The sequence below is a fragment of the Toxotes jaculatrix genome, chromosome 14 (genome assembly GCF_017976425.1).
Source record: "Toxotes jaculatrix isolate fToxJac2 chromosome 14, fToxJac2.pri, whole genome shotgun sequence".
In the NCBI taxonomy this organism is placed as follows: domain Eukaryota; kingdom Metazoa; phylum Chordata; class Actinopteri; family Toxotidae; genus Toxotes; species Toxotes jaculatrix.
The window spans coordinates 1,776,911-1,800,778 of NC_054407.1; the positions used below are offsets into that span (position 1 = coordinate 1,776,911).

Here is a 23,868-nt window from a genome sequence, read left to right on the forward strand (position 1 = left end):
GAGAGCCTGCACAGCCTCATTCGTTCTCTAGTGTCTCTCTACCACCCTCTCTCCCTCTGTTCTATCATCCCCACTGTATCGGCTTGTGAAAACACAGGAGAGCTGCGTCACTGTGCTATTATAGAAACAATGATTTCAGCGGTGGGTGGGTGGGTGGGTGAGTTCTATGAGTACAGTCTCTTTACTATAATGTTACATGCTGTCATGGTGCAGCCTGTGATTGTTAAAGCTGAACACACATCATTAAAGCTTCCAGTTTTAGGTTTCAGAAACAGAAAGAAGTGTGTGTTATGAATGCACCAAGCAAGAATTCAGGTATACCCATACAGCTTAATGTAAATGAGAGTAACCAATAAAAAGCCCAGAACATGAGATTACATGACAGGGATCTTTGGCTTTGAGGAGGCAGCTTGTTTCTCATGATCAGGGCTGTAGGTTTTATGCATTCTTTTGACATGTAGTGAGAGGCTCTTCTTGCCAGGGCAGCACTATATGAGGCACATGCAGTTTGATTAGAGCAAAGGGGTCATTCTCCTCCCATTCCATTTGAAATAGCATTACTTTTTTTTTTGCCAATGCCAAACACAATGCTACTAGTGCAGTAAAAGCATAGCTCATTAGTTCGTGCTCATCTAACAGAGATCTTCTGTACATTCAGCACACAGAACCAGGACATAAGAAAGAGATGTTATTAGGGAGACTTGTTAATTGATTCACTTGATTTATCATAAGCTGGTTATTCTCCGAGTGTGTTCATGCTGTTCCTGTTTTCTGCATGTTGATGTCTTGGTCTGAGTCTGATGGGTCCATGGTATGATCAGATCATCTACTGCAGTTTACTGTCCCGGAGAGTTTGCTGTGTTCTTTGAGCTGGAGCAGGACAGGCAGGGTGAGACTGTGGACTGGCTAGGACCACAGGTTTGCATCCAGGTAAGACAGTGGACAGGAGAACAGGAATCCGCCGGAGACTGATGAGCACAAGAACAGCACTGAGCGTGAACCTGGGACACAAGTCTTAGCAAGAGGGAAAACTAGCAGTGGAATGTATAGCTCATCTGAGCTGGTTTGCAGGACGATCTGGTGAAGGGTGGAGTAAGGAGCCGGTGGGTGTGTCTCAGGAGTAGCTTAGAGACAGGTGAGCAGGAGATGGCGGGAAACTGGAAGTAGGTCTGTGTGACGCACACAAAATGTATGGTCACATTTTCTGTAATTTTGTTTATATTTTTTTTATAGTGTATACAAAATATATTTTTTTATCCATGATTTTACTTGTGTATTATTTCTGTGAGGAAAACAGCTGAATATGAGCTGTAAAGGTTAATTTTGGCTTCTCGGCAAGCCCTCTCTGCAATACAGTTGCGTATCAGTATCGCCAGTAGGAGGCAGTGTGGCGCTGTGCTTCTCCAAAGGACCCTCTTTTTCAAGAGGACTCGCTCTCTTCCTCATTCGACAGAGCGAAGCTGCATAGTAAAGAAATAAATGTCGCCTGTCTCATCCTTTTCTCCTGTTTTCTATAGCTTTGTGAAGTTTTCTTCAACTTGTATAACTACACACATGAGTTATCAAACACCTAAAATGAATGTGAAATCGATTTTGTAATACGGATATTGTTTCCCTTTAGTTTTTTTTTGTGTAACCTAAGATGGCGCTGTCCATAAACGTTTCATTGAAATTAGCATAATATGCTAATATGGTCCTGATTTTGGCTCCAGCACATTTTATTTTTGGTAAAAGTGAGATCTTATTGGTGATAGTTTATTTCGGTTACCGTGTTGTGGTTCTAATGTGTTCCTGGTTTTGTTTAGCACCTTTGAAAGTTACTTTGCAAGTCTTCGGCTCATGCATCTTTTCTAAATTGACATGCAGTTGTCATGATTGATAGTTTTTAGGTTTTCTCCTAAATGCGCAGTATTGTGTACTAAATGTAAATACAGCTCAGCTTAAATGCTGAATAAGGACACATTAACACAGTAGTAGACTGGTTGAACTTTTTTTTTTTTTTTTTTTTATTGTAAGGAAGACTGTGATTTACTTTAGAGGATTGTAACCAGTTTAAGTATTTTGTTTATTTTTGATACTGTGAAATTTTGTATGGATGAAATCATAAAGAGAATATAGTAAGAAGTATATTTTGCATGTTGGCAAATAAATTCGACAGAGCGAAGCTGCATTGAAAAGAAGTATGTGTCGCCTGTCTCATCCTTTTCTCCTGTTTTCTACAGAACCTTATCTGTTTATGGGTTCTCAGCCTGAGACCAGCCTGATCATGGCTTTTCAATTCAAACTCCAGCTTTCAATATCTATTTAAGATTATCAAAATGAATCTTACTGTTCAACAGCCTCAGACATCAGCAGAAGGTGAGTACTGAACCTGTAAACTGTGCTTAAATGACACAGCAACTGTAAAGTTAGCAGCAGAGTTACTGATGAAAGACATCTGTTTGTTTTGGTTTTATGTCAGCAGGTCGCTCTCTGCAGTTCTTACAGTCCTGCTGTTAATCCTGTGCATCTTGCTAAAGTCAAATTTGGCAGAGTGGTGTGGTATGATTTAAGTTTTCTTGGAACAGATTGTTGAACGTTGATGGGCATAAAAAAACACATTAGAAATATAGATGTATGTGAGAGACCTGCCTCCTGACCAAATCTAAGCTTTGCCTTTATATGGTAGTAAAGGAGGCTCTCTCCTTCTCCTACACACGTGTACACACACACGTGTACACACACACACACACACACACACACACACACACACACACACAGAACAGATCTATTACAAGGATCAAATTGAATTCATAGCGCTGTAAGTCCACAGTGAAAGTGCGGGGGCTTCTCTTGTACTTGCTTCATACTTTTTCTTATACATTTTTTTTTCAAATCTACATTACTTATGAATGTAGCTAAAAACATTATTATGCCCAGTTTGAATCAGTTCATCTTACCTGCAGAGCTGCTGCCCCACACTGAACCCATCTGGTTCTGAAGTTGTTTTGCAGCTTCAGAGAAAGTCAACACCAGAGCTGAGTGTATGGAAGGGACCAATAGAAACAAGTTGGGATGCACTGAACTGGAAGATAATGGTTTCATTTGGGACATGTGGGAGGTAGGATGCATTCACATGGTCTTAGGTAGCTTTAGTCTGATGGTGACAGGATTGACTGTCAGTTTCAAAAGGGCCAATGTAACGATTCAGTCTTTAATGGAATACTTTAATAGAAAAGAACCAAACTTTCTGACCTGGAGAAGGAGTCGAAGAGGTGAAAAACCCAGCGAAGCTTCAAGTTTTAACAAACCTATGGCCCAGCTGGAGTGAGAGTTGTGGGCATATTGCACACAGGGGCAAGTGTGTGCTCCAGGAGGAGGGGACTGGTGGCAGCTGCAAACGCTAGGGCTGACTCCAGATACTGGTTCGCTCTTTCCACCTGGCCATTAGTCTGTGAATGAAAGCCAGATGTTAGACTGACTGTAGCCCTTAAGGCCCCTACAAAGTCCCTTCATACCCAGGATAAAGATCTCACCAAAACCACTGGAAGACTGGAATAGGATCTGGAGACTGCAACAGTTAATGACTGGAAGTACATAGATATAGATATATAGATATAGATATATAGATATAGATATAGATATAGATATAGATATATAGATATATAGATATAGATATAGATATATAGATATAGATATAGATATAGATATAGATATGGATATAGATAAAGGGTTTGTTGTGTGTCCAGTTGGCACATATGTACTACTGTTGTCTATTTGTGTTCTTTGAAAGAAAATCAAATAAACAAAATTAAAAAAGACAAAGAAATTCACATAAACAGACACACTTCTACCTACATACAGCAGGTAAATACTCAGGTTCACATGATTTTAAAGTAAAGACAAGCTTAGGAAGTAGGAAACTAAACGCTTACACAGTGACTGTGTACAGTGTAATGATTACATCAAATAAAAATACAGCCTAAATAAAATACAAAATTAAAAAAAAGAAACACAAGGACCCACATTCTTTATGTTAAATCTTTATTTCCTTGTATTGTTTTACATCATACACTTTTTGTTACACTATTTAATTGTGAGACAAGATTTTGCCAAATTTGTAGTAGAAAATAACATTAAACATATGCATCATACTACAATGTGTAATAACATTATTTACTCCTCCTCCTGAAACAACCTCTAAGCAGTGGGTTTTATTTTGAAAGATACTGGGGGGCAGGCCGAACCCAGTCACCTTTCACAGATCCACACCAGAATAAAGAGCATCTACACTTCACTGCTGCTTCTGGGAACATCACGGAGACAAACAGGACCATCAGGACACAGACAGCAACATGTTTGACGGATATTTCCAAGGTGTGAACATGAGAGGCGTTTATTTTCTGTCCTGGGCAGTCCTGCTGTGCGGAGTTAACGGGCGCGTTATAAACTCCACTGGCTCCTCGGAGCTACAGCAGCCACAGTCCGACTTTGATTTCACCGGAGTGATTAAAGCCAACTGGACCCGCGGTGTCCACAGAGCGCGGCGGAAACGGTTCATCAGCCAGAGCGACATGGTGGCCATCGTGGATTATCACAACCAAGTCAGAGCCAGCGTCTTCCCACCTGCTGCAAACATGGAGTATATGGTAAACAAAAACAAAGAAATGAATACTTTTAATCATCGCGGGGGATAAACAAAAGTATCAGTGATTGGGAAACTGTTTACTACATTTACTTTAAAAATAAATAAACAGATAGATAGATAGATTTTCCTTCACACCAGAATTTTTTTTTCATCTTAAATGGATTAGTAGGGATGCCCAGAAGGCCATACTTGACATGAAATACTTGCATACTTGCAGCTGAAATTCACTTCACTTCATAACACTTCATTTTATATTGCGCCCTGCACAATCAAAATCGTCTCAGAGCACTTTACAGAGACCCAGAGCCTGACCCCAGATCAGCACTTAAGGCAACAGTGGCAAGAAAAAACTCCTTGAGCAGAATAGCCTGGCTCATATGGGGGACGCTCCTGCCGATGGCCAGGCTGGGTGAAAGGAGGAAAAGGAGGAAGATAGGACAGCTAGGAATGGAGGAGAGGAGGAGAAGGACATGCAGCATATAAAACATGATACAAACAGGGTTGGCAGTGGACACAGACAGAGAAACTGGGTGATGATTGGCCAGAGGCAGACAGGGATCCCAGTGAGCCTGAGGTCCAGTCCAATGTATGTATGGAAGGCATCAGAAAATCTGTCTGTCTCCACTTCAGCCAGAGGTGTAGTGCTATCTGTTGAAGTACCAGAGTGCACCTATGACACATACACATGCATGAGTGTGCCTGCTTTCAAAGCTTACATAACCAAGTTTACATACATGAGTTAACTATTACTGAGCTCACGATCAAATGTTAGACTGACTTATAGTTTCATCATGCTGAGAATGTTTGGCAGTCAGGCCAAACACCAGCAGGAGCCAGCTGAGTGAAGTCCCCACTGGAAACATCCATTCAGAGGAGAAGTGTGAGTGCAGCAGAGTCAGGCTCATCTAACAGGCAGTGGAAACTCAGCTCAGCAAACTTTCATGTTCAGTGGCAAAGAAGTCCTGGGTCCTGTTCTGACAGGATCCGGCTCAAATTGGGCCCTGGGCTAATCTGGGACAGGAGCTTGCTAAACAGAGCTTGCTTTCTCGAGATAACAAGATAAATGAATCCTTTATCAGAAGAAATGAGCTTTGTTTTCTTGAGACAATGAAATAATCAACCTGTGATCACGGAATTTAAAGAATAAGAGCAAGCAGGGCCATTCTCTGTTTCCGTAGAAGAACACTTTTAAGCTTATTACAGACAACCCCATCTAGAAATTTAGAAATTTCTTAAAGTTTCTAGACAATTATCCTGCAACAGCAAATGTGTTTTGTAGGAAACGTGACCACAGGCTGATTTATGTTCAACTGCAAATATACTTCCTACAAAACAGATTTGCATTTGTAGTTTAGTTGTATGGAAACATCATTTCTAGGAAGCAGCGTTACACAGAAACCATATAGCCTGCTTACCTAGCCGGCTAAATAAAGTTAGGCTAGGTTTGTTAGCTTGGTTTCAAGTGAAGACACAGTGTAACAGTGTTAGTGTTTCCACTGTTAGGACACAGTGACTGGAAACAGTCTGAAATAAAATGGCTTATTATGAAATAAAACCAGACATGAAATGAAAGTGTTGTTTGGAAACATGCCACTGAAGATTAAAAAGACTGAAGAGTTATTCATTGAATTAATAATTAATTGAACAGTTTGGGGGTTTCACAGAGTTCAGCCAGTGGGTCGTCAGTCACTGCCTGTTTCCGTCTGTGGTGCTGATTTAAAGCACACAGACTCATCAAAAAACATTATTGTTTTAGCAACTTCCAAATTCTGATTCTCTATAAATTTGAAGTGCACTACTGTTACTGTGCTGATGTTTCCACCTCCGCTGGAGGAGCTGGATCGGTTTCCCTCGCAGCATCGCCGTGACCTCTCTGAGCCCCCGCAGCTGGTGGATCCTTCCTCCAACAGGTCGTTTATCTTCAGGCTTTAAGAGGCTGTTTTGGTGCACTGTCCTGCTGGAGGACATCTGAGCTGATTCTGAGTAACTGCTGTAAAATGATTTGTAGATTTACAATAGCTTAAATTACAAGGAGCTGTTCTTAAACTTCTATAAAACCTTTCCTCCTGTGTTCCATTATTTTGTGAAGCTCCTCTTCTTTATTATGCCCTGCTGCATTTTGGTTCCAAGAAATAATGGAGCAAAGAATAGAAGTGTATTCTCAAAGCCCAAAAGCAGTAAGTTATTTCTCACATAATCATATTTCAATGTGCAGTGGGGGGTGATACACTCTAAAGTATGTGCTGAGCAGTAATAGCAATAATGAGAATGATTAGAATACAGCATGTTTAACATTATCGACCACTCAGCTTTCTTTTAAAATGAAAAAATAGTGGCATCTACACTTTATTTTGGTTTTGTTTTTCAAGCACTGAAACTGTTATTGTGGGAAGAGGTGGTAAATAATGTCTGCCTATCATTATGCCTCGTCTCCTGCATGTCTCCAACAGGCATGGGACAATGATTTGGCCAGAACTGCTGAAGCCTGGGCTGCGACGTGTATTTGGGCACATGGACCAGCTTACCTGTTACAGTTCTATGGACAGAACCTGTCTTTCAGGACAGGAGGGTGGGTACAGAGACACATGCACAGAGGACGGAGGAAGGAGAGCAACATTTTCACCAGTTTCACCAAATGTCACCATTTTTTTTTCTTTCAGTGTCAGAGTTGAGTCTCGTGAACAGTATTTAGATGATGACTGGACATAAAATGTCCACCAGAAACCGCAATAAGACAATGAAGAATGAAAGGAATGATTAAAGTGTGACTTGACAGCCCATGAGCTCAGCCCAAGCTCTGTCCACTCTGTCCATCACAGGTATCAGTCCATCCTGCAGCTGGTCAAACCTTGGTATGATGAAGTCAATTACTACATGTTCCCCCTCCCTCGTTTCTGCAATCCCAGCTGCCCCCTGCTTTGCTATGGGCCTATGTGCACACACTACACACAGGTGAGAAAGGTCATCGTCACTTGTCTTTCAGGTTCATGTGTAAGTGTGTGTTAAGTTATTGTTCTGTGACTGCTTGTATGTTTGCTGTGTTTCAGATGGTGTGGGCATCCACCAACAGAGTGGGCTGTGCAGTGCAGACCTGCTACAACATGTTTGTGAGGGGAGTTCTGTGGAGAGAAGCCACCTTCCTCGTCTGCAACTACTCGCCTAAGTGAGTTGACCCTCCGGACATATACGATTGTTCCGTGTGTTAAACTTTGTGCCGTCTGATGTATTTTGGTTTCATGCAGCTCAGATTAAAGGTACTGTGTAGACAGGAAACGGGGGGAGTGTGAACACATGGCCGTTCAGGAGCTTAGGTTTTAATCTGATCCTGTTGCAAGTGAAGGTGAATGCACTCAGAATGCATTAAAAACACATTTGAGATCTGATCACTCAGACCACATTCAGAGGTGGTCTGTGCTACGTCTTTTAGCAGTGTACACACATGTATCCTGGGCCACATTGAAGGAAGGCCTACTCAAATGCAGTCTTCTGCGTACATCTCAAATAACATGCAGGCTTTGTCTACAACATCTGAAAATTTGGAAAAACCCATGGAAACCGAGTACAAGTGCGTCAAACAACTTGGGCAAACGTGGAACACACCAAGCAATAGACCCAGTCTGTATGGTTTTGATTTCTTCTTCTTGTAATTTCGTCTGTGGCCATTTTGGGTTTTTGGTGCCAGAAGTGATCAAATTTGGGGGACAACCTTGGTGTCAATAGCTTCCACTCTACTCTGTTTCTAATGTCAATGAATCAAAAATATATATTGTAAAATAAGTGATTGCAGAAATATTCACCCCCTTTAAAGTGACTAATTCAACACAGGCCCAGCTAATTGGTGCTAGTAGTCTCACAATTAGTGAAATGGAGATCACCTGAGTACAGCGAGTGTGTCTCAAGTGATGGTAGTCTAAAGACACCTGTGTCTGGAAGGTCCAGTCACTGGTTAATGGGTGTTCCTGGCTACAATTACACCATGAGGACAAAAGAACACTGCAAGCAACTCAGAGAAAAAGTTATTGAAAAGAATAAGTCAAAATCCAAGTCACTGAACTGGAGGACAATCTGACTCAGTCTGCAAGAGAACTATGACTTGGGAGAAGTTTTATTTTCCAGCAAGACAATGACCTGAAGCGCACAGCAAAAGCTACGCAGACTTGGCTTAAAGGCAACAAGGTGTATTCTCTGGAGTGGCCCGAGTCAAAGCCCAGACCTCAGTTTAATAAAGTATTTGTGGCTGAATTCATCATTTTTTACATTCTTTTATAGACCTTTCAGGTGTTCAGGTGTTGTTGCTGATTGACGATGGAATTAATGTAGTTTTGTGCAGTAAAGGTCTTTATGATGCTCTAAGTTTGTTGATGTTTCTTTATCTGGTATGTATTTTAACAGTGGTTGAAAAGATGGTTATTTTCTTACCAATAAGAATCAACACACTGCACATATACCATTTTCTAATGAACCATTCCTCAGTGCAGTCTGTTTTGGACATTTGTTCCTTTTGTGAAATAGTGACTCAGCAGGTGAAAATCCTGTTTTTGCTGCTGTTTGCCACAGACATCACTGACACTGGGTGTGTTCAGAGACACAACAGACCTGTAACTGAAAACAAGGCAGAGTCTGAATCTGTATAAAGACTGGACAGGCACAAAAACTGTCTGGAAAATGAATTTTATTTTGCTGAAAATCATTTTATTGTGATTTATTGTTCCTTTTTTTTTCTGCAGAGGAAACTGGATAGGAGAGGCTCCATACACGGTGGGGATTCCTTGTTCTGCCTGTCCATCCAGCTATGGAGGTACCTGCAGCAACAATATGTGCTTCCCAGCTCTCCAGTCCAACTATATGTACTGGTTCAAGTAAGGATAGGAAATTATAGATCATACCATCTGTAAATGGATTACAAAATATGCAAATTATGATGTGTTAAACTGGCAGATGACTGCTCTTTTAAAAAAATGACATTTAAAATGGAAATCAAAATGTAGAGTACTACATTTTTAAATGAACATTGTAGGAAATACATTTTGGGATTCCTGTTTGGATATGCACACCTGTAATGCAGTTTGCATTCAGATTATTTTGTGTAAACCACCACTTTTCATTAACAGTACACTGCACAGGCTGGGGACAGTAATACTCTGTTAGATACAGTACAGTGCAGCCAGCTTTAAGTACAGTGCGTGGTAGGCATGCAGTGTAGGACTTTAAAGATCATTTTATTTGCAGATTGTTCTTCCTTCGTTTTATATAGAAATTATGACACATTTAAAATTCTTTTGTATATATCCTTTTGTAAGTTGTAATACCATATCCATATACTGTACACATTTATCCAATAAAAACAATGATATGTGTATAATTAGCTGTAATTGAAAGACAGTTACAAACCTCTATACACTATTAACACCTGGAATCAGTAACAACTATACTGTATGTGGGCAACTGTGTAACGTGGTTGTCTGGAAATTCTAGAAGAAAAGCAAAAGACCTTTGTCATGAAAGCTCTCTCCATAAGTAGATCAGCCTGCGGTTGTAACAGTAAAACTATAACACTAGATGGCAGCAACAAACCATCTGGATTCAAAGAAGCTGAGAAGAAAATAACTGGAGGAGAGAGATGGGGTTCGGCACGCTGAAGGCCTGGAAGTGGGCTTGAAAGGAAAATATGAGGAGACCAAGAAATAGAAAACATTTTAAACAAGACAACACTTTTGTACATTTTTTGAAAATTGAGTTGAGTTATAAAACCAAAGAGACCTAACCTACTCGTAGCTGACCGACTGAAATGTAAATAGAAGCTCTGAATCGGCCAATCAGCAAGAACACTGGGCACATCAGGTGAACAAATAAGAAATAATTTCATGTGCAGCAAAGCATGGCTGTTGGAAATTGAACTTCCCAGAGAGAAGTGGCCCGTATTGGTTTTCTCCTCTCTGTGGTGTAAATGCACCTTCGATTGCCTTAAAGTGAGGAGGAGCATCTACAAACGGCCAGAGACCTGCAGGGTACAGCAGATTGACTGTTCTATTTACAGCAGTTATAGGACAATTCAGTGGAAATGCACTGCGTTCTGCATCTCAAAGCCTTCAGCCAGTCTCAGAGGGTCTTGCAGTGTTTCGTGCTTTGTTGCAGTCGAGGAGCTGGAGGAGGCTTCAGGTGGATATACAGTCAAATTTTAAAAGACTATCAGTTTGACTGAAGAGATTGATACCACTCTTATGTGTGTTTGGTAAATGTGAAGCTGGTTAGTTTAGCTTAGTTTAAAGGCTGGCTTAGCTTCATACTTTCCATTCACGACGACTGAGCGAGGCACCAGTCATCTCATCAGGACTGCAGAATAGAATTACAATTTCTCCTGCTGCTGCACAAGTGTTGATCGTGCTGACAAGCAGCCAAACTACGATAACTGGCTAACTTTCTTTTATTTTGCATGCGCTCTTTCACTTCACACAGTGAAGATCATTTGGCAGGTCTTCTTCAAGTGTATGTAAGCAAATAAAAGTGACCGGGTCCAGCAGGTTCAGTTGTGTGGGCTGAAGTCAGCTTTTTTTTTTTTTTTTTTTTGCCACCAAGAACCAGATGCATAAAATTCTGTGTAGACCAAAACTTTATATGCGTTATATCCTGTGCTGTGTAATCTCAGGTACTGCTTCATAAACCTCTTCATTGTGAGGCTGGGCACACTCGCACTGTTCTTGACTGCCTCTCCCACAGTTAGACATGTACAGAGATCTAAGACCATAGATGGTGCTCCATTCATGAAGCTAATTTTTGCTGAGTTGTATGGTACTGGTATGTTCGGTCCTGTTCGGTGTGAGGTTAAGTTCCAATATTATAATTTTAAATGACTGTGACATCAGGGTATCATATATAAGCAGGCAAAGAGCCCCATGTGGCTCATGATCCATGAAGCTGCCCCGGTGTGAATGAAAGACAGATGAGAAATTGAAATATTCATGTTCAGACTTGCAGAGACTTGCTCTTGTCTACTGTAATTTTCATTTGTTCATCAGTGGCCTGTCGCACGTATCCCCGGCCTGTCATCCTGTACCTTGCTGATCATTGTTTCTTATGTAATTTTCCAGAGGTCACGACTGAGCCACCGTCATCTCTTGGTTTCATTTCATTAATTTCATTTTATCACAGGCTGTCTGACTGCACTTCCAACATCTTCCACCCACACACTTGTTCTTCTAACTCCTTCCCAATTCCATGCAGCACCGGTGTTCCATTAGATTCATTCAGAGCAGGGCGCATGAGCACCCATTTATATCAGAGGATCATTCTGAAAACAGTTATCAGCGACAGAGAGTTTAGCTTTTACTGCCCATACTTGAGGAAAACAGGACAGTTCAACAGCAATGAAGACAATATGTTATAAATCACATCTGAATACGTGTTCAGGAGTCGGTGATATAAGGTCACCCAGATGCAACAGATTCCATAGATCACATGACTGCTTTGATACCACTCACATTTTTCTTTACTACACGATGATGACAGTGGATGAACTACAAGATGGCTGCACGTATATACAACTGGAGGGCTGGAGTCTCCCTGGATTTACGTACAGCTGTCAAGAACGTTTGGCTCACAAACAGTGTTTTTATCAGTCTCCAGCTCCTGCAGGAGGTCATAAGGACGTGAACATCAGCAGTTTTGTGGCACTTGTTCAAATGATGATCCCGTCGTACTTCTTGAGAGGATAGTCCCCAAAATCTGTCTGTCATCACATCTAAAGGTTAAATAATTAACACTCCTTTGTGTCATCTGTAAATGTCATTGTGAAAACAGCTGACCATTTTAGCAGATCCTCTTTAGACTTAGTCTCATTTGTATTAAAAACTAGCAGCTTCTAAAGCTTCTATAAAATCCATTTACTGAAGATGGAAAGTGTCACAGACGTGATCTGTATGACAATCAGTGTAATGAGGCAAGATAATTTGTTAACATATGTTTTTTCAGTAATGTAGGTGCAGGGATTTTTTTTCCCCCTGAAGTTTAGTTTGGTTGAACTTCTGATGTGATGGTAAGCTTTCTGAGGGCAGAATGAGATCTAGTATAATTTAACATGTAGATTTGAAATAATGTGAGTCCCTTTCTGCATGACAATGAAACAAAGGCGTCGCTTTACCTTGTCTCTTCAGCAGTAATGGCTTTTTTTTTTTTTTTTCCCCAAGCATCAGATTGATTCTTGAGAGTCCTATTACAGCCCAGCTGGAGGAGAGGAGAGATTTTCACAAATGAGATTTGATTGTCTTCCACCTAAGCAGCGCCATAGGATGTGAGGAAATAAAACAGGTTGAAAAGACTTACTGTCTGCTCTGTGGTAAACCAACAGCCAGCCTCTCTACATGTCTGTTGTTCTGAAATGCCTCAGTTCAGTCCGTCTGATGACAGTGTTTGCACCAACAACGGCAGCATATGGCAGGTTTGTTATTTCCACGTGTGACATGTAGATGTGGGTGTTTTTTCATTTAGCTAAGTGTGCTTCCTTTCATCCTTACTCCTGCATCCTTGAGACCGTGATCAGCATTCAATCCTTCAGTAATGCCATCGTTTAAGATTCTCCTATCACTTAAATAGATGAGGAGAGAGGCGGGGGAGTGCACTGGGATTCATCATCAGTGAGGTTACCCTGGGTCACACAGGGGACCCAACCCAGACCTTGACGCCCATTGTATATTGTTGAAACTCAACAGGTTCCTTTGTACCTTGTGTACCCTCTGATCTGAAATAGCGCCAGGTGTACCTAATGGTTGTCGTCATGGTTACAACAATCAACGCATAGTTGAGCATTTGGAAAAGTCCTGGTTTGGTTTTCTTTGGGTTAAAATGAATACTTTCTTAAGATTAGAGAACCTTCATTGCCATGGTTACAGCAATAAACATGCACTTAAGGATAAAAAAAAAACCAAAAAAACACTTATGATCAGTTTCTGCTGTCTCTTGAATAAAAGCCCTGTGTTTTGTTGACCCATTCTTCTACCCCAGCAGTGTCATGCAGGTCAAATGTCGGCTTTGTCAGAAGATCCATGTTTGACTCAGAGGTTAAGGAGAAGCTTGATAAAGTCAAGTGACTTTTTCAGCACACAGCTAAAAGAGTAAAAAATCACATCTGGTAGTTTAGAAGTGGCAGGTTAGGCTCATTCTTCACACACACACACACATACAGCGACCAGTAATGGATTCAGGTTGCCAGGCAACAAACAGCAATGCTGATTTTTGCAGTTTCGGGCCATCTGATTGGTGCAGGGGGTCTCTGTCATTCTCTGTCTGATTCGCCTCAACTACTTTTCCTTCCCTCTCCTTCTCTCAGTGAACCTCGGCTCTGGCTGACTGAGCAACGAGGGCATCTTTGATCAAACGACCTTCATTGTTCCATTTCACGCCCTCTTGCTGTCGCACCCATGCAGTCCATATACAGTGATTTTATGGTTGGTATTTGGAGCTCCAGAACTTTACTCAGCAGAAATATGTCCATGAAGCTGAGACACTAAGTAATAAAAAAAAAACTTTATGACACAGAAATGGTGAGTAATATGTTCAATATGTTGAATTCCTAGTAGCTTGGATGATTCACCAATTTACGTGAGGGGGCACAAAGAGTGATTGGTATATTCCTTATAAGGAAGAAATGAGTAGGTATTAGTTCTGGATCATTTAGCCTCTGATTCAGAGTTATCCAAGAATGATTCATTAAGAACTATTCAGTGTGCAGATACAAAGACAACTGGTAGCATTTAAGAGTCAGTTCCTCAGTATATCCTCGATGTGTCGGCCTATAGTGCTTTTGTTGTGTGAATGGAGATTAATCCAGGCTGGAATCAGGAGAATGAATTCAAAAAGATGCTTTTTTTTTTTTTTTTTTGGTGGAGCTGGGGGCCAGCATTGGGATGCCTCTCAATTCAAAGGTGCCATCACTTTCCTCAAACACCAGCACTGGTTTTTGAGAGAAATACAAGGGTCAGGAGCACGCAGTGCAAGCCCCACTGTGAAGGAGACAAAGCAAGAAGTGATTCAATTTTCATGCAGAAATAATTTGGCCCCTTAACTAATTTAGATTCCTATGAGTTTGCAGTTTATACTGTGGTAGTTTTCTATTAACATCTTTAAATATCTGTGGTTGTATCAGACTTATTGTATTGATCACAGTACTGGGTTTGGTCTGATTGTTGCATCGCTGTAGTAAGTGCACACTTTGTTGAAGCATCCGTCCCACCCCTCTCCCCGAGAGGTTTGGTTGTGTTACCACACAACGTCGAGCTACTTTCCACCTTTGTTCCCGACAGACAAGAGTCACTGTTCACATGACAACCAGAGGTCGATGAGTGGAAACCGCAAACATAGGCTGTTTTAGTTATTTGAATTCATAACAGTTCCTGTTTTCTGTTGAAGACAGTTTGTGCTGAGCTACGAGCCGAAACAAACCGATAAATGGCCAAATAAAAGCACCGCAGCGTCTCTGCCTGCACCAGCTCATCAGTGTCACTAAATGTCAGTGAACTCTTAGAAGCTGTTTAGTTTAACTGAACTAAAGTTCTTTGAGGAAGACAATGATAATTTCAAATACACACAGACACACATACACCCATCAGTTTTTTACAGTAATACAGCTTTGAAGAGCTGACATCCAAACGTTGTTAGGAAAATTAAATCCACAAGCCCCAAATATGTGTTTCTCTGTTGTTGTAGCTAAACCTAATTAAATCTGCTGGCATCAGGTGTATGTGTGTATGTGTGCACATATGCATTGTGTGTGTTTGTTTGTGTGTATGTGTGCATTTTTTTAATTAAGTTGGTTGACACCCCTGGGATGGTGTTATTACAGAGGTGACAGAGACCTCCTGGACAGTGACTAAACACACAGCATTTTCATTTAGCCGCTCATGCAGTGTGCATGTGTGTGCTCATTTACCCTGTGTGTGTGTGTGTGTGTGTGTGTGTGTGTGTGTGTGTTGTGGGGGTTGGGGATAATGGCTTCAGGTGTCACACCATATCATTCTGTCTTTTTATTAGACCCTGACTGTAACGAGTAATTAACTTCCCGCCGAGAACGTTTGTTCCTCTGTTGATGTCATAAAGAGAGATATTAGCAAGCCACGGGTCAGAATTTACTTTTCCATGCCAGAGGCAAGAGAAACCAATGTGTGTCTGTGTGTGTGGGTGTGTGGGTTTTGAACTGTAAATCCATGTCATTTGTAGATATGTATAACAGTTTTGAAGCTTGTGTGTGTGTGGATGGGTGTGAGATGGGGGATTTCTCAAGGTCTCCACCATTCTGTCAACACTACATGTCTTTTACCATACCTTCTCTCTCTCTCTTGCTTTCTCTTTCTGTGTGTGTGTGTGTGTGTGTGTGTGTGTGTGTCTCAGACAACGTAATGCATTTGGGGTTGCCGTGCTAACAGGGTCAAACAGAGAAGGCTGGAGGTTTTACTTTCAGCAAGACAACTTACTAACAACAAGAACAAAAATCTTGTCGTGGTCATGGATTTTACGTCAGAGGTACCTGTAGAAAATGTCCACAAATGAACAACCTCTGTAGATTGGGCACAACTTCACCTACGTCTGAAGTGAAGAGGTCAAACTCCAAGAAAACTTTAGTGTGAGACCGACGTGTTTGTGTTTGATTTGATCACTAAACCTCAGCTGTCGTGTGTGCGTATTTCAACCTCTTCTGTTCATGTGCTTCATCCACTGTTGCCTCCCAAGGTACAGTTAGCTCTGTGAGGTAGACCTCAAGACCAGGTCGATTTCTTGTCATGGTCTCTGGCAGAAAGGTGAGCTTCTGATCCGGATCCACCTCCATCTTCCTCTCACGGGCTGTGACCAGCAGACTTGATTCCCTACTTCAGCATTTGGAGTTTTCCTGCTGGTACAAAGATGGTGGTGTTAACAAGCCAGTTGTTAACACATATGTTAACAACTGGCTTCTAACACCACCACAAGCCAGTTGTTAACACATCATATCCTCTGTGACCATGAAGCTGATCCTGCTTCCTTCCTCCTCCCAGAGATTCTTCCAGGTTAGTTTGTGGTGCTCCAGGTTTTCCCATGTTGTCCACTGGCCCTGTTTGGCCTGTGAGACTGCCCTTGCATTTTCACATTGCGTCCTCTTGTTGATGGAGAGCAGCCAACAACCTCTTAGTGCCAAGTGGGACAACTCGTCCGAGACCAGATGTCTCTGTGCCTGAGAGCGGCTTTTGATTGTTCTGCAGTGTCAGACTGGGTCCCCCTGTCTCCCAGTTAGCCTTGGAGCAGTTGCTTGTGTCCCTCTGTGTCATGTCTGGCCTCACCTTGCTGCACTTATAGTATTCAGTGAGGGTGGAGACAGACAAACTATTGTCTTTCTTCTTATTTTACATGGTGTGACCAATTGATTACATTGGTGTGAATGAACAGATTACATTTTCAGAAATGTAATCAAAATGTCAGTGTAACTTTTTGTGTGCCCCAGTAAGGGTTTATGAGTTGATGATGTGGGATCAGGCGTAAGTCTGTAGCATACACTACAAAAGAAAAGCTGTGTTTTGAGTGTGTGTTCGTGTGTGTGTGTGCGCATGTGTGCTGCAGGCCTGTGCTCCAACAATTAGTCTTGCCATCTGTGTATCAGAGGGTGGCAGCCATGCCCCCTCTGTCTTGTCCCTGCCCCCCAGCTATGAAACTATAAGGCAGAGTGATCTGCTCACACTAAGTGTGCTGCATCACTGTAGACGACTGTGTCAATGTCACTGCACAGTCAAGTCTCTAAGTTACACAGTCCAAAAAAAAAAAAAAAACAACACTCACTGAAACTTACCAAAATCAAGCCAAGATCTGTGTTATTCTAACTGCTGATTACAGCTGACAACTGAAATACTTGGTTTTCTCACTTATTTCCAGCTGAATTTTTCCATGTAGATATCTTTATTTGCCAAGGGTTTTAATTACACTGTATTGGGGTGTGTGCTTCTGCCACAATACAATGGAGGAGAATAAAATATTCTCTCTAATGATCAGAGCACTGTTGACAACATTATGTTTTATATGCTGCATGTCCTTCCCCTCTCCTCCATTCCCAGCTTCCTCCTTTGCCTCCTTTCACCCAGCCCGGCCATCAGCAGGAGGGTCCCCCATCTGAGCCAGGTTCTGCTCAAGGTTTCTTCCTGTTAAAAGTTTTTCCTTGTCCCTGTCTCCTTAAGTGCTTGCTCTGGGGTCAGACTCTGTGTCTCTGTAAAGCGCTTTGAGACAATATTGTTTGTGGAAGGAGCTATATAAATAAAATTGAATTGAACATTTGTCATTCTGCAGTTTAGAAGGGCTGTGAGGCTGCAGGTTTTTGTTTCAACCAATCAAGAGCACACAGTTTGACCAATCAAAGACTGAGATCAGTTGATGAAATAATTCAAGTCTGGTGTGATGCTGCTTGGTTGGAACAAAAACCTGCAGCCACACGGCCCTTTGTGGAACAGTTTGGACACCTCTGCTTTAACCTGTAGATATGCAGCCAAAGACTAAAGGAGGTTTTACTCACAAAACAGTGGGATCAGCTGCCAGTGAGGGGTTTCTGTCTTGTGTAACTCCAGTGGTCCAGATGGACAAATGTGGATGAAACAGAAACAGTAAATGTCTCACAAGCCAGGAAAGAACATTGGGATGGACACAAACTACATCCACAACCTATCATTATCCTGCTGAAATCTTTTAAATGCAAATAAATGAATGAATAACTTTGACCACTGAGATTTTACAGCACCAGAAACACAATAACTGCAGAGCGAGTCTGTTCAGTTCAAAGCTCTCTTGAACATATACAAAAGCCTTGTAAAGAACTGCTTTGAGTTTCCTGTTGGAGTTGTGTCCCAGTGCTGAACTACATTAAACTTTGACCCCTCTGATGTCCCGCCCACCACAGCACGCTTCCAATGGCAAGGTGACACCTTACAAAGACACAGCGTCACAGTTTGGGATATTTGTCAGAGCATATTTCAGAGCAAAAATCACAGAAAAGTCCCAAAAATGAAACCAGTGTAGCAGAACTTGCCTTTGTTCCTTTCTCAGAGTTATCATTTTTGTGCCCCACCCCACCCCACTCCCACCCCTCCGGATTCATCTCGTGACCTTTTGACGAATGCCTGACCCCCAGGCTGAGAAACACGGGCAAAATCGAGTAAGAATAGATGACCCGGTTGAGCGCTCAAGATCATTAGGACATTAGAAGAGTAATGTTTTAGAAACTGTCCATCCCTCAAGCTCTTTGTTTACTGCTTCAACCCACCCCCCGCCAACTGTGGTGGTCATCATGATGATTGTTGCTGTTTATTTGGACAAAACAGCAGCTGGTGTTACAGCACTCTCATACGTTCAACATGGCTGTACATATGAGATTGACAGCTACTTGTCAGAGGTCAAGAAGCACTGAAGAGCTTTTATTCATACCACCTACTGGTTTGTGCCCCCCCCCCCCCCTCCGGTTACTAGTCCTTTCAATTCAGCCCTCAGAACAGTTTCACAGATACAGCACTGCAGCAAAGGGGATGCCATTTTTGGAGAAACAACAACATTTCCATGGAAAACTACGCAATGTGGTTATGTTTTTCACACTGTTTCTGTTTTTTTTTTGTTTGTTTTTTTTTTACTTAACACGATACAGTGTATCAGATAATCATTAATCTCCACAAACAACGGCAGTACTTCATGTTTGTTCTCTTCTCTCTGATCCTCTGATGGGATTTGTTCAACAGATGAGGCATCAAAGACAAGTCAGAAAATCAGAGGGAGATCAAAATTAGATTAGAAAATAAGGGAGGGAAAGGAAGGAAGAGAAGAAGGAGGAGGAGGAGGAGCCACTGTGATGGTGCAGGGACTGCTTATGTTTCCCCCGTTTGTTAAAACTGTTACCACCCACACAAGTGTGGACCCAAACCAGTGTCCAGTCCATTCCCGCCCCGACAACATTCCCCACCGTTTTATCTCAGGTGAAGAACAGAACTGGTGTGTGTGTGTGTGTGTGACTGCACTATTCTTTGACAGTGCGTGCCACTTTTAAAAACATTAGAGGCTGTAGTTGCGAGACATGTACTTGTCTTGCAGGTCTTCCCCTGTGACTCAAAAACAAAAACCGAAGAAAAAGATTATCTTTCAACTTCACCTTGTGGTTTTGTTCCTGAACTAAACCTTAACGACAGTATTTTCATGTCATGAAAGTGACACTAATTTGTAGCAGCTTTGGAAAGCACAGAGGATGTCATCTTGCCAGTAGCGGTGTCAGATCAGAAAGCGGTTGTGTGTGTGTTGTTGTAGAGGGCATGGACACACAACATACTTACTGCCGTTTCATTTGGAAGCTGACCCTCCCTTCAGCCAAAACACAAATTACATTACAAGAACACACCCCACCCAATAATTGTCGTGCAGCCTTTAACAGAAGTTGATTATGTTTTTCTTTTGGATTCTGATTCATCTGCTCCAACAGACCAATCACATCACTGGAAAAATGCAGCCATCATTCTTTCATGATCCCCACACAGACACAATGATGGAGCTCTAATATTGTTTTAGATACGAGAACTTTTTTTTGTGAAACTATTATTGAGCTGACAGTAGCAGTGTTTAGTTATGGTGCTAATTATGTCAAATTTCAAAATGACGGTTAAAAACAATGTTTGAATTCCAGGCTTTGTAAGGGCCCTGTCAGCAGAGCCAGCTGATAACCATGCACTGAAAACGTCTTCAAAGATGCTCAGCTCTTCATCAGTGATTAATACTAACATTTGGACAGGTGGAGTAATCTGTAACCATTCACACCTTAAAACTAAAAACGAATGAAGATGGGCAAAAGTTTCATAACTCTACCACGCCAAAGGGTAAAATGACGTAAAACCAAAACACTCAAGAAAATTCTAGTACCCCAAAAATATCAGAGAAGTACAGTGTTCACTGTTAAGAAAGCAGCGATCCTTAGAAGAGTTCTGATGGTGCCAGTGTACACGACATCTGACAGTACCAAACAGCAGACAGTCAACAACTGGGTGGTTAAAAAAAAAAAAAAAATCAGTGAGAAAAAATCCAGATATTTCCTGAGGGGTCAGAGGGCTCCGTCGCCTCCACGACTATGACATAAGTTTGACAGGTAAATGTACATACTGTGTTTGATTTAAAGTCACAAGGAAATCATGAATGATTCAGACTGATGTCGATACCTGAGAGAAGTGAAGCTGCACTAGCAGAAGAAGAAGGAAACCACTGAATCTTTCCCATGTTCATGAAGAAGCTTGGTGGAACGTCATACATGACACTATGCAAATCCAAAGATGAGATTAGGGGAGTGGGTATGGCCCACAAATTTCTGCAAATTGATCAGTGTTGAATAAAAAAAAAAAAAAAAAACAGAGAGAGAGAGAGAGAGAGAGAGAGAGAGAGAGAGAGAGAGAGAGAGAGAGGCAGAGCACATCATTCGAGCCATTTGAAAGTAACCTTTTTCATTTTCTTTGATCTTTTATAATAATGCATGTTCTTGCTCATTAGCCTCATTAAATTTTATTCAAATGAATAAAATCTAAATACATTAAATAAGAGGCACATTAACATCTCAATAAAAAGCATCTGAAAAGACCATTAGGCCATAATGGGGACGTAAAATGCAGCACACTACAGCTCAAAACTGAAACTCAAGTGGACACAAAAACACTCTGAGCTGCAGTATTTGATGGAGTGATGGACACTTGTGTGAAATCGGATCAAAATGAACCTGACCTGCTAAAATTCTCTCAATAGACACGTATGAAATAAACAAAAATCACAACAAAGATGGAGAAAGCTAACTGAACCATATCAGGTTACATCAAACAGACAACACAAACTTATAGCAGCTTGTCATACGTGTGACAAAAGCCTTTCAGAACTGAACTGGTTTAAAAAGTCAAAGTCAAAATGCTGTTTTTAAATCCTTATTTTCTTCGCTGTGAGCCAAATAAAATAAATACTGAAGAGTTCCAGAGAGGGTGATTTTTTTGTAAATTAGATTTGCTGAGTTGGTCAGAGGAACAGGTCTGATTGCGTGCACAGAGATAAGTGGTTTCTTTCAGTCTGAACGTCAGAAGACGTGTACATCCTACCTTCTGGACTTGGGTGAAGCAAACAATTTAGTGTGCCCATTTAAAGTAACACACACACACACACATTGCCGTAGGGCTGTCTAACACCTGAATGACAAAAAGACAGATAAACAAAGAAAGAAAGCAAGCATCGCCACAGGTCCCCCATCCACTGGTTGTCACCTAAAATGCGAGACTGGTCTTTGTCCTCCTGAGCCTCAGGAAACCTGTCTGAACCTTTTCCACTCTGATTGACAGTGCAGATTAAAGTACACCTGCCTGTGCGAGAGTGCCGGTCCTGTTTCATTACATTCATGCAGCTGCACAGACACGACGGACATCACAACTGGGGTTTGACTTTCACTTGCATATTCCTTTGTATAATAAATCGGTGTCTTGGGTTTTGTTTCTGAGAGAATAGAACAATCTTTTTTGGATTTAGAAAGAGAAACAACTGAGATGAACAAGCCAAAGCCTACAAACCATCGACAAAAACTGAACATTAAGAAGTGACTTAGTCCCATTTACTGCTGCTCAGATGTCAAAAAATAAATGCAGAGTGTTTAGGGCTGAGAGTAAATTCACCTGAATGGAAGTGGTTAGTCAACTGATTGAAGGTATTCCCTGAACAATAATGAAAACTCATAGTTTTAGTCCCCTTTGTGACCATGAACCCCTCAGCCCTAATGGATGCATTCAATCAGCAGTAATGGATGCACTCAACTTTCAGTATACTACTAAAGGGTTAACCTCGCCACAGAAAGCTTTCACTTCAATATGTGAAGAGCTTAAAGCATCACGACAAACAAATTAGAGAAGCTTGCCTTCATCCATTTCTCTGAACTCCATATGACCTTTATTAAAAACAAACACTTAACAGGGCTCCCATCATCCATCTGACCCACAGCCCGACACCAGGGGATGCTGTGGACACCGTCTATCTGCTGCTTCTCTGGGAGCATTAACAAAACACCAAATTTGTACCACTGATGAGTTGGACGAACGTCGGCTACTGCAGTTTTTTCCATGCATAAAACTGCCACATTGAGCAAAACGATAAGGAGTTAATGCTTTAATGATCATTTAGGGAAAGTTTAATGTAATCCCCTCAAACCTATTATTCACTGAACACTTCCTGCTTCATGTGTGTGTGTGTTCATGTAAAGCAGCATGTAAATACTCCATACATTCAGCAGCGTTTATGGTCTCTGGTGTAACCACCTGGAGGATGAGTTGAATCTCGTTCAGTCAGTTGCCTTTTCAAAAACTAGCTCTTTCACGAGCCTGTGTTGCTGTAAATTGTACATCCCAAAAAAAAAAAAAAAAAACCCTACTTGGGATCGGGTTGGCGATTCAGGCACGCAGCGATTCAAAACGCTCTTTAAATTAGAAATTGAACACCCAGCTTTAAACACTGCTATTAATCACACTTATTCTAGTTGAAGAAACACAAACACAGTAAACTAATTAAGTTACAGCCAAAGCTTTACTTTCACCAATCGTGTAAACTAACATCAAACCCCGGCCCGGGTTCATAATGATGGAAAATCTAAGCAGGACACGTGCACAAGAAAATACAGGGTTTATAAGATATGTAGGATCTCCATCTTTAGCTTGAAGTATGCTTTTCTTTATACATTTTTTATATATTTTTTAATATTAATTTATTGCTTTTATGTATTTGACTGAAAACTCTGCACAGTGTTATCAATATGTGTTCAATGTCTGCGAAGAAACAGGTTTTGTTTTGAGATATTTATATACTTGTACTATGTAAAATGTGCAGAAGCAATTTGTACAGTGTAAATAAACAGTAAGCAGAAATATGAATAAGTATAAAATACGTGTAGTCTGTCTGGTTGTCTAATTCTGTTCGTTCATCAGCAGCTACTTGTGATAATACTTTCCAGCTAATAAACGGAATAAATTTAGGGCAGATTAAACTCAGAAAATGATCATTAGCTGTGTATAATTATCAGTTTCCTGAGTCGTGAAGGAGCTTCGATTAGAATATTTTGGGCCTCAGTTTTTAATGGAAAGCCACACATCCAGTCAGTCAAGACTACATAATCCCCTCTCCAAATGATCATTTCCGTCAACCTTGGAGAGCCCTTTATCACGACGCCGCAGTATCCAGAGCCACTGGGGGGGATGATGGCT

At 41.3% G+C, this 23,868-nt stretch overlaps 1 protein-coding gene across 1 annotated transcript; it reads left to right on the top strand.

The window, feature by feature from the left end:
* The first annotated feature begins 4,277 nt into the window (after window positions 1-4,277).
* On the top strand, window positions 4,278-9,939 carry LOC121193274 (peptidase inhibitor 15-like). Its single transcript, XM_041055502.1, has 5 exons — window positions 4,278-4,628; window positions 7,078-7,196; window positions 7,447-7,579; window positions 7,675-7,790; window positions 9,355-9,939. The coding sequence occupies exons 1-5, from the start codon at window positions 4,335-4,337 to the stop codon at window positions 9,488-9,490; spliced, it is 798 nt and encodes a 265-aa protein (XP_040911436.1). The 5' UTR covers window positions 4,278-4,334; the 3' UTR covers window positions 9,491-9,939.
* The last annotated feature ends 13,929 nt before the right edge of the window (window positions 9,940-23,868 follow it).

Bases quoted from the DNA above. Each gene is read 5' to 3' on its own strand.
- LOC121193274 (XM_041055502.1), top strand. From the start codon at position 4,335: ATGTTTGACGGATATTTCCAAGGTGTGAACATGAGAGGCGTTTATTTT. The intron at 7,197-7,446 runs GTGGGTACAGAG...TGTCCATCACAG, and splicing joins CTGTCTTTCAGGACAGGAGG to GTATCAGTCCATCCTGCAGC. The intron at 7,791-9,354 runs GTGAGTTGACCC...TTTTTTCTGCAG, and splicing joins GTCTGCAACTACTCGCCTAA to AGGAAACTGGATAGGAGAGG.